The 12,720-nt window shown below is 42.5% G+C and overlaps 1 protein-coding gene across 3 annotated transcripts in view; it reads right to left on the reverse strand.

Annotated features, from left to right (window-relative positions):
• dcun1d4 (defective in cullin neddylation 1 domain containing 4) overlaps positions 1–12,504 on the reverse strand; it is a 35,971-nt gene extending 23,467 nt beyond the window's left edge. For 2 of the 3 annotated variants that reach the window (XM_062981598.1, XM_062981597.1), the window contains exon 1: positions 12,351–12,504. In XM_062981598.1, the coding sequence (XP_062837668.1) occupies positions 12,351–12,375 (25 nt within the window). In that variant the 5' untranslated portion in view covers positions 12,376–12,504. Of the gene's footprint in view, positions 1–12,291; positions 12,311–12,350 lie in introns of those variants that run through there. The other variant, XM_062981599.1, reaches the window with a different exon arrangement.
• Positions 12,505–12,720: the final 216 nt, after the last annotated feature.

The raw sequence follows: 12,720 nt of genomic DNA on the forward strand, positions 1-12,720 counted from the left end.
CTCTTTTATTTTTAATGAAATGTATATTGTTCAGTTATTTATTTATTTGTTTATTTGTTTAAAGGAAATATATCAAAGACTGTGTTGTATCATCAGTTTTATCTTGCTGTTTTAATTATTTAAACTGCTGCAAATGATTTCAGATGGGAACACAGGATGAAATATGTTGCAATAGATATGTGTTCACATGTGTCTTCTATCTGTTACAGCTCCAAGTAAAAGAACAAATATCTGAAATTAGGCAAGCATATAAAGTAGACCCAGATGATGTGAATCTTAGCTTTATTTTAGGAAGATTGCTTAATACTGTACCTTGCAATATCACAATGAGTGATGCTGACATTGAGACATGTGTATTACAGATACTGTACATCTTACGTTCAGACTTTGCAGAAGTCAATGTATTAGGCAAAATCTATATTCACCAAAATGTAGAAAACTTCCGTGGTCTTCCAAAACACTTCCCAATTACAACAATCTCTCCAAAACTTGTAGTATTCTTCCTGTGCTTCATAATTAGGAATGCCATATATGTGATTCATTTTAAATGTATATCTTGCTTTTCTATTTAAAAATTGCTCAAGACAGCAAACAAAATAAAATACGCAATTGTAATTTTAAAAATCACTTACAACGTTAATGACATTTTAAAAAAATACTGTAAATAGCTATCAATTATGGATTATTTCAACAAAACTACAGTAATTTTTAGGCCAAAAGCGTGTCCAACTAAGGACTGTCCTGCCTGTTAGCAGGACTTGAGAGCTTGATCTCTCTTAGCAAGGAGTTTCAAAGCTCAGAAGCAGGCACGGGAAAACCTTCTCTTGTATTCCTACCAAATACAGAAAGGCCTCTCCCAAGGATTTTAAACCTAGGTAGGTTCTCATAGGAGAATGAAGTTTTTCAAAAACCCTGCTGCCCAGTAAAGTAAGACTTTAAAGCTCACAACACTCTCATGAAGTATTGAACATTTTAATTACCTATATATACTCGAGTATAAGCCGACCCGAAAATAACCCAAGGCACCTAATTTTACCACAAAAACTGGGAAAACTTATTGACTCGAGTATAAGACGAGGGTGGGAAATGCAGCAGCTACAAGTCAATTTCAAAAATAAAATAGATATTAATAAAATTGCATTATTTGAGGCATCAGTAGGCTAAATGTTTTTGAATATTTATATAAAACTGTAATTTAAGATAATAATAAGACTTTAATAAGAGAAGACTGTCCAAGTCTGAATACCTATATACTCAAGTATAAGCTGACCTGAATAGAAGCCGGCCAGGACTCTCAATCGAGTATAAGCCGAGGGGAGCTTTTTCAGCCCTAAAAAAGGGGCGAAAAACTAGGCTTATACTTGAGTATATACAGTAAGTGTAAATCATAGAACCAAGTTCCTTTGTTAGTAGTCTAATGCGAATTACTTTTGCCATTCCTGATCGGGCTTATCATACCCATTCCGCTTCTCATCTGTACTAAATCTTCAGGTGACCAACCAGGGACATTTTTCTAAACAGAGTAAACTGGTTTCTTTTTTCTAAGGTACATTTAAAATAAAAAAAATTCTTTGGATCCATAGTGAAGCTTTGTTTTCATGCTGGAAACATTTTGCTACCAATTAATGGACTCTCGCTTGTCATCTGAACAACACTAGCTAAAACTCTGAGCTGACAAATGTATAGCCCAAATACCATCTAGAGGGCAAAGAGACTTTCAGAAAAGACCAATGAGCTGACCCATGGGGAGGAAAGAGTATCAAATAAATTTGGCTGGCCTGATTTTTAAGAATTCTACTCTTCCACTGCAGTTGTTAGAGAGGCAGTATGGTGTCGCGGTTGAAGCAATGGACTATGACTCTGAAGATCAGGATTTGGACCCCACTTAACCATGAAAACCTACTGGGTGACTTTGGACCAGTCACATACTCTCAGCCTCAGAGGAAGGTGAAGAGGACCACTCTCTGAACAAATCTTGGTGCTAGGTTGGCCTTAAAGACATCATTAATAGGAAACAACATAAAGGCATACAACAAATTACAGATGCTGCTGGATTCCATATAAAATGGGCATTGGTCTTAACCCTAATTTTCTAAGTATCACTGTCACAATGAGATTTAATCCACCTATTGTCAATTTTTGCAGCCCTCTACCCTATATTCCAGCTCTTTCATGAGTCCCCCACGAAAAACCTTTGTGAAGAAAGGTTCAAAAAAGATCCACTGTATGAGTGGCATTTTGCTAACCTAAGTTTTGTGTTGCTCTCATATATATTAAATCAAATTCAAAGGAATATAAGATTACAAGAAATAAGGGTGCGTATTAAGACTTTCTGTAAAGAAAAAGGATAAATGCAACAGAGAAATTTTTATTTTAATTAAAGAGGTTTTGTTTTATGCTGATCTTCCATGGGACTTGTTCCAAGGAAAGCTCTGTAAAATGAAAACCAAAGCCCCTCAACATTAAACAGGTCTTATTCTATATCAAGATTGAATAGGACTCTAGCATCAAACTGAGTTGTCAATAGCAATTCTTCACAACTTTAGTTGGATACAATAACTATTAATTGCTTTATAGTGTTAATTACAATTTGAAGTGCTCCTTTGCTGTCTGTAGAGTTTGTTTGTTTTCCTCACCAGCACTCTTACTCCCTTTGTATTTCAAGAGCAGGTTGTTTAGAAAAAGATTTACAGAAGCTGCATTGATTTAAAAGCATGTGTTTTAAGAGTACAAACTTAGCTGATCAAGACATATAAAACATAACGTCAATGATATTAATTTATTTCTATGAAAAATACTGGGGATGAACTAAGTGACACCAATTTTACAAAGAGCAGTCTGTTGTAATGGAAACCAAAATTTTCCAATTTTTGACCATCTGTGCCTTAGAAGAATATTCAAAAAAAGAATTTGGCCAGGGTGACATGCTTCAACACATGTTCAAAAATTGTATTTTTTTTCTTGAGGGAAAAACAAGGAGACATTTTCTAGATGAACCCCATATTCATTGTTTAAGAGTTTAGTACAAATAAATACTGAATACAACTTTTTTAAAAAAAGAATGCGATATTTCACACCCCCACAACAGATTAAAGATACTTAAGAGTCTCTTTTGAAGGAGCTGCTGAGTCATAGGTTTGAAGGCATGGCATAGTCACTATTTCACAGAGATTCACCTTAAATAAAGTCTGGAAGCAGAAATAAGCTAATGGACTCCAATATATTTTACAAGAAAGCTGATTTTTAAAAGAAAATACTGTAACTCCAAACTGGTTTGCATATCTACAGCCATGCTGTTTCCAAGCTCTATCATCTGCATCTGCAAAGATGCCCTCCTGAATTCAATGAATTATATACAGCAGTGTATAAAATTGCAATCTATGAAGATCCAAGATTTCCTAAGATAGACATAAATTGCACTAAATTAAGTGAAGGTTGTTTGCGACTAGGTATGTGCATAATGACTACACTACAAGATTGAGATTTTGAAGTAACTGAGACCAAACCTTGTACATGAGCACCACTGCAATCTCATGTTCCCTGACAACCAATGATACTCTATTAATGGTTGCTTAGAACACAGGATCCTTGCATTTGCATGAGAAAGTAAGCAAATACATCTACATTCATGCACACAGGGGAGTGGAGATCCAGGGCAAGAATCTCCATGAGAATATGAGTGTTGATCATGGGTGAGAAAAGTACATGAGCTGTTACTTGGGACGGAAAAGAACAAGACATGGGAGAATCAAATGGCTGACAGAGAAAGGAGGCAATTATTAATACAACTTTTTTAAAATAGGTTTCTGTTGGTATAAAAAAACACAGCTTCAAAATAATTACTTTGGCAACTGGGACTCAAAATAGACCTCTGCTTTGTACTGTCTCTTAGGCAGGCTATTTTTTCTTTGTCACTAACCACAAATTCTGTGGCAAGCATTTGGTGGAGGCACCACTTAATCTACAATTCTATCAACAGGCCTAAAGAAGTTGCACCCCTTTGTATACCTACTCAGAGACTGCTAACACTAAGCTCCATTGGAACTATCTTAGGGGTGTAGATGAGTTTAAAAATGGTACTGATGACCCTAACAAAAAAAACCCCACTAATTTTGGTTTACCTACCTAGTCTAAAAAATCCATATTCTGTTAAATATGTAATTTCAGATACTGCTTGTGGATTTTCTTAACTTTATGGTGGCTTCCTTCATGTTTAACATTAGGAGACCAATTGTATCTCTGTATTGCTTAGAAGCCATTTTAACCTAACTGCTGTACTATTTCCAAAAGCAAATGGACATGTTGGAAATTATAAGATTTCATATTGCAAGCCCAAAGAATTTTTGGAAACATCACAAAGGCTTTCTATGCAGCTGCCCTTCAGTAGCTTGAGAAGAGTCCCTTGTTTTCAATCTTGGCTTCTAAGCATTAAAAAACTACATAAAGCTTTTATCACAGAACAAACTGTAGGGAGTTTAGTTATAATTTCATTGGGGTTAGAGTATTTAGTACTTGCATCATTACTGAAAGATAGTAACAGGAGAAAACAAACTTACTGGGAACCAGATTGTTCTGTTCCACATAGAAACAAAGAACTGTGCCTTTACAATGTGAAAGCTCATGTTTGCATATTTACATTTGCACAAAAATTAAACTCTGCCTACAAATTAACCAACCTCCACCAGAAGAAGAAGGCAAGACACAGGCTGAAAGTCAAAGATTATTTCAGTCTGAAGATTCAGTAAAGTCATGAGATAAATTTCCAAAAGAAATGTTCAGGATTGGGACATTGCTCTTGGATCTTAAAAGAACAAAAGTGATGTAAATAATGCAGCCATGTATATAAAACTTTTTAAAGTTCCATCTCGGTGAACAAACAGGCTAATAAAGGAGTAAAAGATAATATGGTCCCTCTCATGATGGTATACTTGGTAGAAGGTATATTTTAATATTACACTTTTAACACATTAGTGATTTGAATTCCAATGATCATTGTGGAGAAGCAGGACAGCTATTCAACTCTTTAAGTACAGACCCACAAGAAGGATTTTAGAAAGGTTTGGCGTTCCTATCGATCATGTTAATGTATTGATTGATAAGAACATTCTACATACTAACAAGTCCCTTTGTTTCTGTCATTGAAGGTACATCTGCACTTGTAGAATGAATGCACTTTGACACCACTTTGAACCACCATGGCTCAATACTACAGGATTTGGGGAGCTGTAGTTTGGCAAGGTTTTTAGCCTCCTCTGCCAAAGAAGGCTACTACCTCACCAAACTACAAATCACAGAATTCCACCGCATTGACTCATAATGGTTCAAGTGGCACCAACTGATTTAATTCTACAGCATAGATGCACTCTCAGTCCCACCGAGTTCAGTGTTCTCAGTAGACTGAAGGGAGTTTGAAAACCATGCCCCATGACAGAGATGCTTGCCATTAAGGGTCCTAATCTGGGGACAGAGGTGTGTCAACCAGTCCTGGATGAGGTTACACTCCCCCTAAAAACTGTGTTCGCAGCCTGGGAGTTCTCCTGGATCCATCTCCAATGTCAGCCCAGGTAGATGTAACAGTCAGGAGTGCTTACTATCAGCTTTGGCTGATCTGTCAGCTGAGCCCCTTCCTAGATTTGGAGGACCTGAAGATGGAAGTGCACACACTGGTAACCTCAAGGTTGGACTTCTGCAATGTGTTTTACATTGAGCTTCCTTTGTACCAAGTTCGGAAATTTCAACTGGTTCAAAATACAGCAGCTAGATCGGTCACAGGAATATCCAAGAGTGAGCATATTACATCTATCCTAAAGGAGCCCCCAGATGGCGTAGTGGACTAAGTGACTTGAAGGTTGGGTTGCTGACCTGAAAGCTGCCAGGTTCGAATCCCACCTGGGGAGAGTGTGGATGAGCTCCCTCTATCAGCTCCAGCTCCATGCGGGGACATGAGAGAAGCCTCCCAAAAGATGGTAAAAACATCAAAACATCCGGGCGTCCCCTGGGCAACGTCCTTGCAGACGGCCAATTCTCTCACTCCAGAAGCAACTCCGGTTGCTCCTGACACGAAAAAAAAATCTATCCTAAAGTCACTCCACTGGCTGCCAATTAGTTTCTGAGCAAAGTACAATGTGTTGATTTTGACTTTTAATGCCCTACATGGTTTGGGTCCAGGTTACCTACAAGATCGGCTTCTCCTGTACAATCCGCCCTGAACACTGACATCCTCTGGGGGTGTCTACTGCAGCCTACCAGAACTTGATTCATCTGCTGCCCCAAAAACAACTTGCCAGAAGAGCTCTGACATCTAAATGTTCTGTTAGAATTTAAAACTTATCTAATGAACTCTCTCTTCCGGCAGGCCTACCCAGCCAGTTTACGAATTTTAAAATCACGAATTTTAAACTCGTGTCCTATCTTTTAATCTCTATCCTGTGTATCTAATATGTATTTTATAGAAATGCGTTTTGATATGCATATTTTATAGAACTACATTTTAAGGTTTGTGTTTTTAGAATTTTTGCAATGTTTGTGTGTTTGACTGTGCTGTGACCCAACATGAGCCACGAGGCGACATGGGTATTATTATTATGAGGAGTGGCTTAAAGAGCTGGCTTTGTTTAGCCTGCAAAAGAGAAGATTGAGAGTAGACATAATGGCCATGATTAAAAATCTTCAAGTATGTCACAAGGAAGATGGGACAAGCTTTTTATCTGCGGCCTTGGAGACTAGGAGCAATGGGTTCAAATGACACAAAGATGAAGGAGAATTTAGACTCAACAGTGGAACACTGGCTCCTTATTGTTGTTGTTGTTATACCCTGCCTTTTCTCTCCACATAGACTAAAAGCGCCTCACAACTAAAAGTATTGCAATACAACTTAAAATATATACAACATACAAGTATTAAAACAGTATTAAACATTATTAAAAGCATATAAAATCACAACAGCCCCTGACAATTTTAAGAACCTTCTTTTAAAGTCTGCCTGAATAAAAAGGGGTTTTAGCCTGCTGCTGGAAAGATAGCAGGGAGGGGGCCATTCTTGCTTTCTTGGGCACGGAGTTCCAGAGTCGAGAGGCAGCTATAGAGAAAGCCCTCTCGTTCCAACCAAGCCTGAGATGGAGGTGGGACCGAGAGAAGGGCCTCTCCTGAAGATCTCAGGGCCTGAACAGGTTAGTACAAGGGGATGTGGTTGGCCAAATAGCTTGGACTTTAACCGTCTAGGCTTTAAAGTACTTTGAATTCTGCCCAGAAACAGACTGGCAGCCAGTGGAGCTGCCTCAACAGAGGGTTGTCCGCCCCCCATAGCTAGCCCCAGTGAGCAACCTGGCTGCAGCTCTTTGGACCAGCTAAGCACTCTTCAAAGAGCCCCACGTAGAGCACGTTACAGTAATCCAGACTGGGTGCAACTAAGGCATGTACCACCATGGCCAATCTGGCTTCCAAAGGAACGGGAGCAGTTGGTGCACAAGTTTTAATTGTGGAAAGGCCTCCAGGTTTAGCGCTGAATCAGGATGACACCCAAACATTGGACCTGTGTCTTCAGGGGGAGTATAACCTCATCCAGCCCAGGCTGGATCCGTATTCCCTGGTCTGCCTTCCGGCTGACCAGGAGCACCTCTGTCTTGTCTGGCTTAAGTTTCAATTTGTTTGCCCTCATCCAGTCCATTACTGATAACAGGCACTGGTTTAGGGTCAGGACAGCTTCCTTGGAATTAAGTTGAGTAATAGAGCTGGGTGGCATCCACATACAGGTGGCACTGATGCGAGGGGTACTCCAAAACTCCTGTTGACCTTTTCTAGCTGTTTCATGTGAATGTTAAACAGCATAGGGGACAAACAGAACCCTGAAGAACCTCACAGGTCAATGGTCGGAGGTTCGAAAAGGAATCCCCCATCACCACCTAATATTTACGGCCCTCCAAGAAGGATCAGAGTCACTGCAAGATAGTGCCTCCCAATCCCATCCCAGCAAGACGACCCAGAAAGATACCATGGTCGATGGTATCGAAAGCCACTGAGAGATCCAGGAGAACCAACAGGGACATATTCCCAGTTTAGCTCTCTGCGGAGGTCAGCAACCAATGCTCTCTCTGTTCTATAACCAGGCCTGAAACCAGATTGAAATGGATCCAGATAATTAGTTTCATTCAGAAATCCCTAGAATTTGAAGGCCGCCACGCGCTCCAAGACTATATTCAGAAAGGGGAGGTTAGACACTGGCCAATAGTTGTCCCTTATAAAGGGGTGGCTTTTTAAAACATAGGTCTCACAACTGCCTCCTCCTTTTGGAGGCATTTAAACTGTGTGACGGACTGGATGAGGGTCAACAAGCTGAGGCTTAAGCCAGAAAAGACAGAGATCCTCTTGGTCAGTCGCGAGGCCGATGGGGGTATAGGGTGGCTGCCTGTGCTCAATGAGGTTACACTCCCCTGAAGACACAGATCCACAGTCTGGGAGTTCTCCTGGATTCATCGCTGATGCTTGAGGCTCAGGTGATGGGAGGGCCTTCATACAGTTAAAACTTGTGTGCCAGCTGTGACTGTACCTCAAAAAGCCTGACTTGGGCACAGTGATCCATGCCTTAGTTAAATCTGGAATGGACTACTGTAATGCACTCTACATGGGGCTGCCTTTGAAGACGACACGGAAACTGCAGTTAGTGCAAAGGTCAGCAGCCAGATTATTAATCAGGGCAAGTTTTAGGAAGCATATTATGCCCCTTTCAAAGCAGGTCTACTGGCTCCTGACAAGTTCCTGGGCACAATTCAAAGTGCAGGTATTACCTATAAAGCGCTATACACTTCGGATTCAACCTATCCTTGAGACTGCATCTCCTTTTACGAATCAGTAAGGGAGGCCTTTTGCTCAGTCCCACCACCGTTTCAAGTACAGTTGGTGGGGACAAGAGAGAGGGCCTTCTCGGTAGTGGCTCCCCAGCTCTGGAATGCCCTCCCTAAAAAAAATTAAATTAGCCCCCACTCTTCAAGCCTTTTGGGTGAATTTAAAAACATGGCTCTTAATCTATGGTCAGCTTGATCAGTCACTGCTTCGCACTTGGACTGTTATGGCAGATAGCCGGCCTTCCACAGGTTCTACTGCATTTTAGGAATTATTATAATTTTATACTCTTACAATTTTATTAGTGGGATTTTATATGTGCTGCTGATTTTACTTATGCCTTTGTTTCCAGTCCCAAGTCAAACTGCAGGTTATCACCTACAAAGCCCTAAACGGTTCGGGTCCTGCCTATCTTCGCGACCACAACTTCTCCTATGAACCGATGCGGGCTCCGAGAGCTGCCGGGGAGGCTCTCCTCCTGCTTCCTCCCACCATCACAGGCATGGATGGTGGGGACGAGAGGGCCTTCTCGGTGGTGGCCCCCGGCTCTGGAAATCCCTCCCCAAGGAGATTAGACTAGCCCCCACTCTCTCCACCTTACGTAGGGATTTGAAAACTTGGATAATTCACTGTGCTTTTGAAAATAGTTAGTCCTTGTTCATGCCCACCGCATTTACCAATAAGATTGTACTCAGCACTCTAACCTAGCCCTGGTCTTATATTCCGCACTTCCACAAGTCAATGCTCAGCCCTCTCTAGTCTAATCATGCCCTACTCCTGGTTCTGGTTGTTGAGTTTGTTAGCTTTACTCTTAATTATGTTTTTATACTCTGCTATGTTTTAAATTGTTTTAACTGGATTGGTATATGCTATGATGTTTTTAACTGTGTTTTAGTTGCTGCATTTTGTTGTATGTTCTGGGCTTGGTTCCAATTGCAAGCCGCCCTGAGTCCCTTCAGGGAGATGGTTGGTGAGGTAAAAATGTAAAGTTATTATTATAATTTGCATTTATACTTGTGTATTGTTGTTTATATGTGGCACATGGAGTGCTTCTGTGAGCCACCCCAAGTCCCTTAAGGGAGATGGTTGGTGGGGTATAAAAAAAAGTTATTATTACTATTATTATTAATACTTGTGTATTTTTTATATGCGGCACTTGGAGTGCTTCTGTGAGCCACTCTGAGTCCTTTTGGGGAGAAGGCTGGTGGGGTATTAAAATTATTATTATTATTATTATTTGTACTTGTGCCCCAGCTTCTGCCAACCTGGCAGTTCGAAAACATGCAAATGTGAGTAGATCAATAGGTACCACTCTGGCGGGAAGGTAACAGCACTCCATGCAGTCATACCGGCCACATGACCTTGGAGGTGTCTAAGGACAACACTGGCTCTTCAGCTTAGAAATTGAGATGACGGCCAACCCCCAGTCTCGGACACAACTAAATCTTTACCTTACTTGTGGATTGTTGTTTATATGCGGCATTTGGAGTGCTTCTGTGAGCTGCTCCAAGTCCCTTCGGGGAGATGGTGGTGGGGTATAAAAATAAAGTTATTATTATTTGTATTTATACTTGTGAATAACATGCAGAATAATCACAGGATGGCTCAAATCTGCACCTGTTGATAAACTCTACAAGCTATCTGGCATTGCCCTCCCCGCCACCCAATGTGTGGCACGAAGTTGCTAACTATGAGAGAAATACAGTTGACTGTGAAAACCATCCACTGCATGGCTATCAGCCTCCTCCCAGTAGACTCAAATCAAGCATAAGCTTAATGATAACCACCACTCCTCTTAACACTCCCCCAAAAGTATTCTTCTGGGCAGCTAAACCAGGAAATCCCAGTTGGATGGCCCCCCACGAAGGTTTTTCCAGGGGAAAACCAAGAATGGGCAACTTGGAAGTTCCTGGACAGATTCAGAAGTGGACTGGGCAGAACAAAAGACAACTTGGCAAAATGGCACTACCTAGAAGAATCCTCCATCTGGTGTGACTGTTGAGCAGAACAGACTACAATCTGTATGCTTGTCCGTAATGTCCTGCCTCATGTACAGAGAAAAAACTGTTTGAGGCTACAGACAATGCAGTCGCTGTTGCCCATTTTTGGTCAAAAGATATTTAGTCGCTTTTGCTCCTTCTATTTTTGTCAGTTTTATACTAATTTATGCAATGCTTTTGATATGAAATAAATAAGCGATTTGGGTCCTGCCTAACTTTGCGACCGCAAACCCTCCCCCCCCCCCCCCATGTACCTGTGCGAGTGTTAAGATCTGCCAGGGAGGCCCTTCCACAGTTGGGGGGATGAGGGAGAGGGCCTTCTCAGTGGTGGCCGCCCAGCTTTGCAACGCCCTCCCCAGGGAGATTAGGAATTGAAGACTTGGATGTTTATACAAGTCTTTGAGAATGCAATTATGATACAGGACAGCACTTTCATCCCATTCCCTTGTTCCTTAGCTACAACTTGCACTATCTCTTTCCTTTCTTCTTGTTTACAAGGTGGCCATGTTTTTATGACAGATGACACTATAGCTTATTGGGCACTGATCTGAGTTCAAATTGTTGTTTTATATACTCCCTTTGGGGAGATGGTGGCAGGGTATAAAAATAAAGTTATTATTATTTTTACTTATATTTGTACACTGTTGTTTACATGCGGCACTTGGAGCACTTTTGTGAGCTGCCCCAAGTCCCTTCGGGGAGACAGTGGCGGGGTATAAAAATAATGTTATTATTATTATTTGTACTTATACTTGTGTATTGTTGTTTATAGGCGGCACTTGGAGTGCTTCTGTGAGCCGCCTCGAGTCCCTTCAGTGAGGTGATGGCGAGGTACAAATCAAGAATGTTTATAATTATTATTATTATTGGAAGAGACCACACTTGGGCCATCCAGCTCAGCCCCCCTCTGTCACACAGGAAAAGCACAATCAAAGCACCCTTGACAGATGGCCACCTAGCTTCAGTTCATAATAATTATTAGAAACTGAGGCCGGGGGCCATCTGTCGGGAGTGCTTTGACTGTGTTTTTCCTGCGTGGCAGAAGGGGGCTGGGCTGGATGGCCCAAGTGTGGTCTCTTCCAACACGATATGATAATTGCATTGGGGGGCGGAGGGGAGAGGATAAAGGACGGGGAAGGGGGGTGACAGTTGGGCGGGCAATGCATTCTGGGAGTTGTAGTGCGCAGCCCGACAGAGCTCCGCGCAGGAGCTGGGAGCGGAGGACTCAAACTCCCACAATGCAGCGGAGAGCGAGAGAAGCAGCGAAGGGGAAGCAGAGGGGTGTTCCTTTCTCCCCCATAGATTGGGCAAAAAGAGGCGACGGAAGAGGAGGCTTGAGGGAGGCCCACACACACACGCCCCCTTCCTGCGCCGCCGAACAAAGCGGGGCCAACTGCGTCACAGTTACCTCAGTGTCCCCCTGAGGGCTCTCTCCCTTCACACAAAAACACACCTTCCCTACCTCTTTCCTTCATCCCTTCTCCCCTTTCCTTCGACGAGCTCCCCACTTACTGACAGCGGCGGCATCCGAGTGCATTTTCGTGCCGCCCTCGAACGAGCCCCCGCGCCCACAGCGGTCCGGCCGGCTCCCTCAAGCGTTCCCCTCTCTGCTCTCCCGAACGCCGTCCCGCCCCGCCCACTCCCAGCCCCCATTGGACGACGCTGCCTTTCCCCGCCGCCGCGATACGACGCCTCGCCCGCCGCTCCTCAGGGCACGCCCCTCACGCCTTCCCCATTGGTCGAAGGCTCTACAAAGGGAAGCCACCTGCTCCGCGCTCGCTATTGGGCCGCCGCGGCCTCCAATCACAGTACCTTCAACGCGTGCGGAGCAGCGATCCTAACAGCGGTGTGGTCGCTGGGGTTGAGAGGGGGCGTGGCAAGC

The sequence above is a fragment of the Anolis carolinensis genome, chromosome 5 (assembly GCF_035594765.1).
Source record: "Anolis carolinensis isolate JA03-04 chromosome 5, rAnoCar3.1.pri, whole genome shotgun sequence".
Lineage (NCBI taxonomy): Eukaryota > Metazoa > Chordata > Lepidosauria > Squamata > Dactyloidae > Anolis > Anolis carolinensis.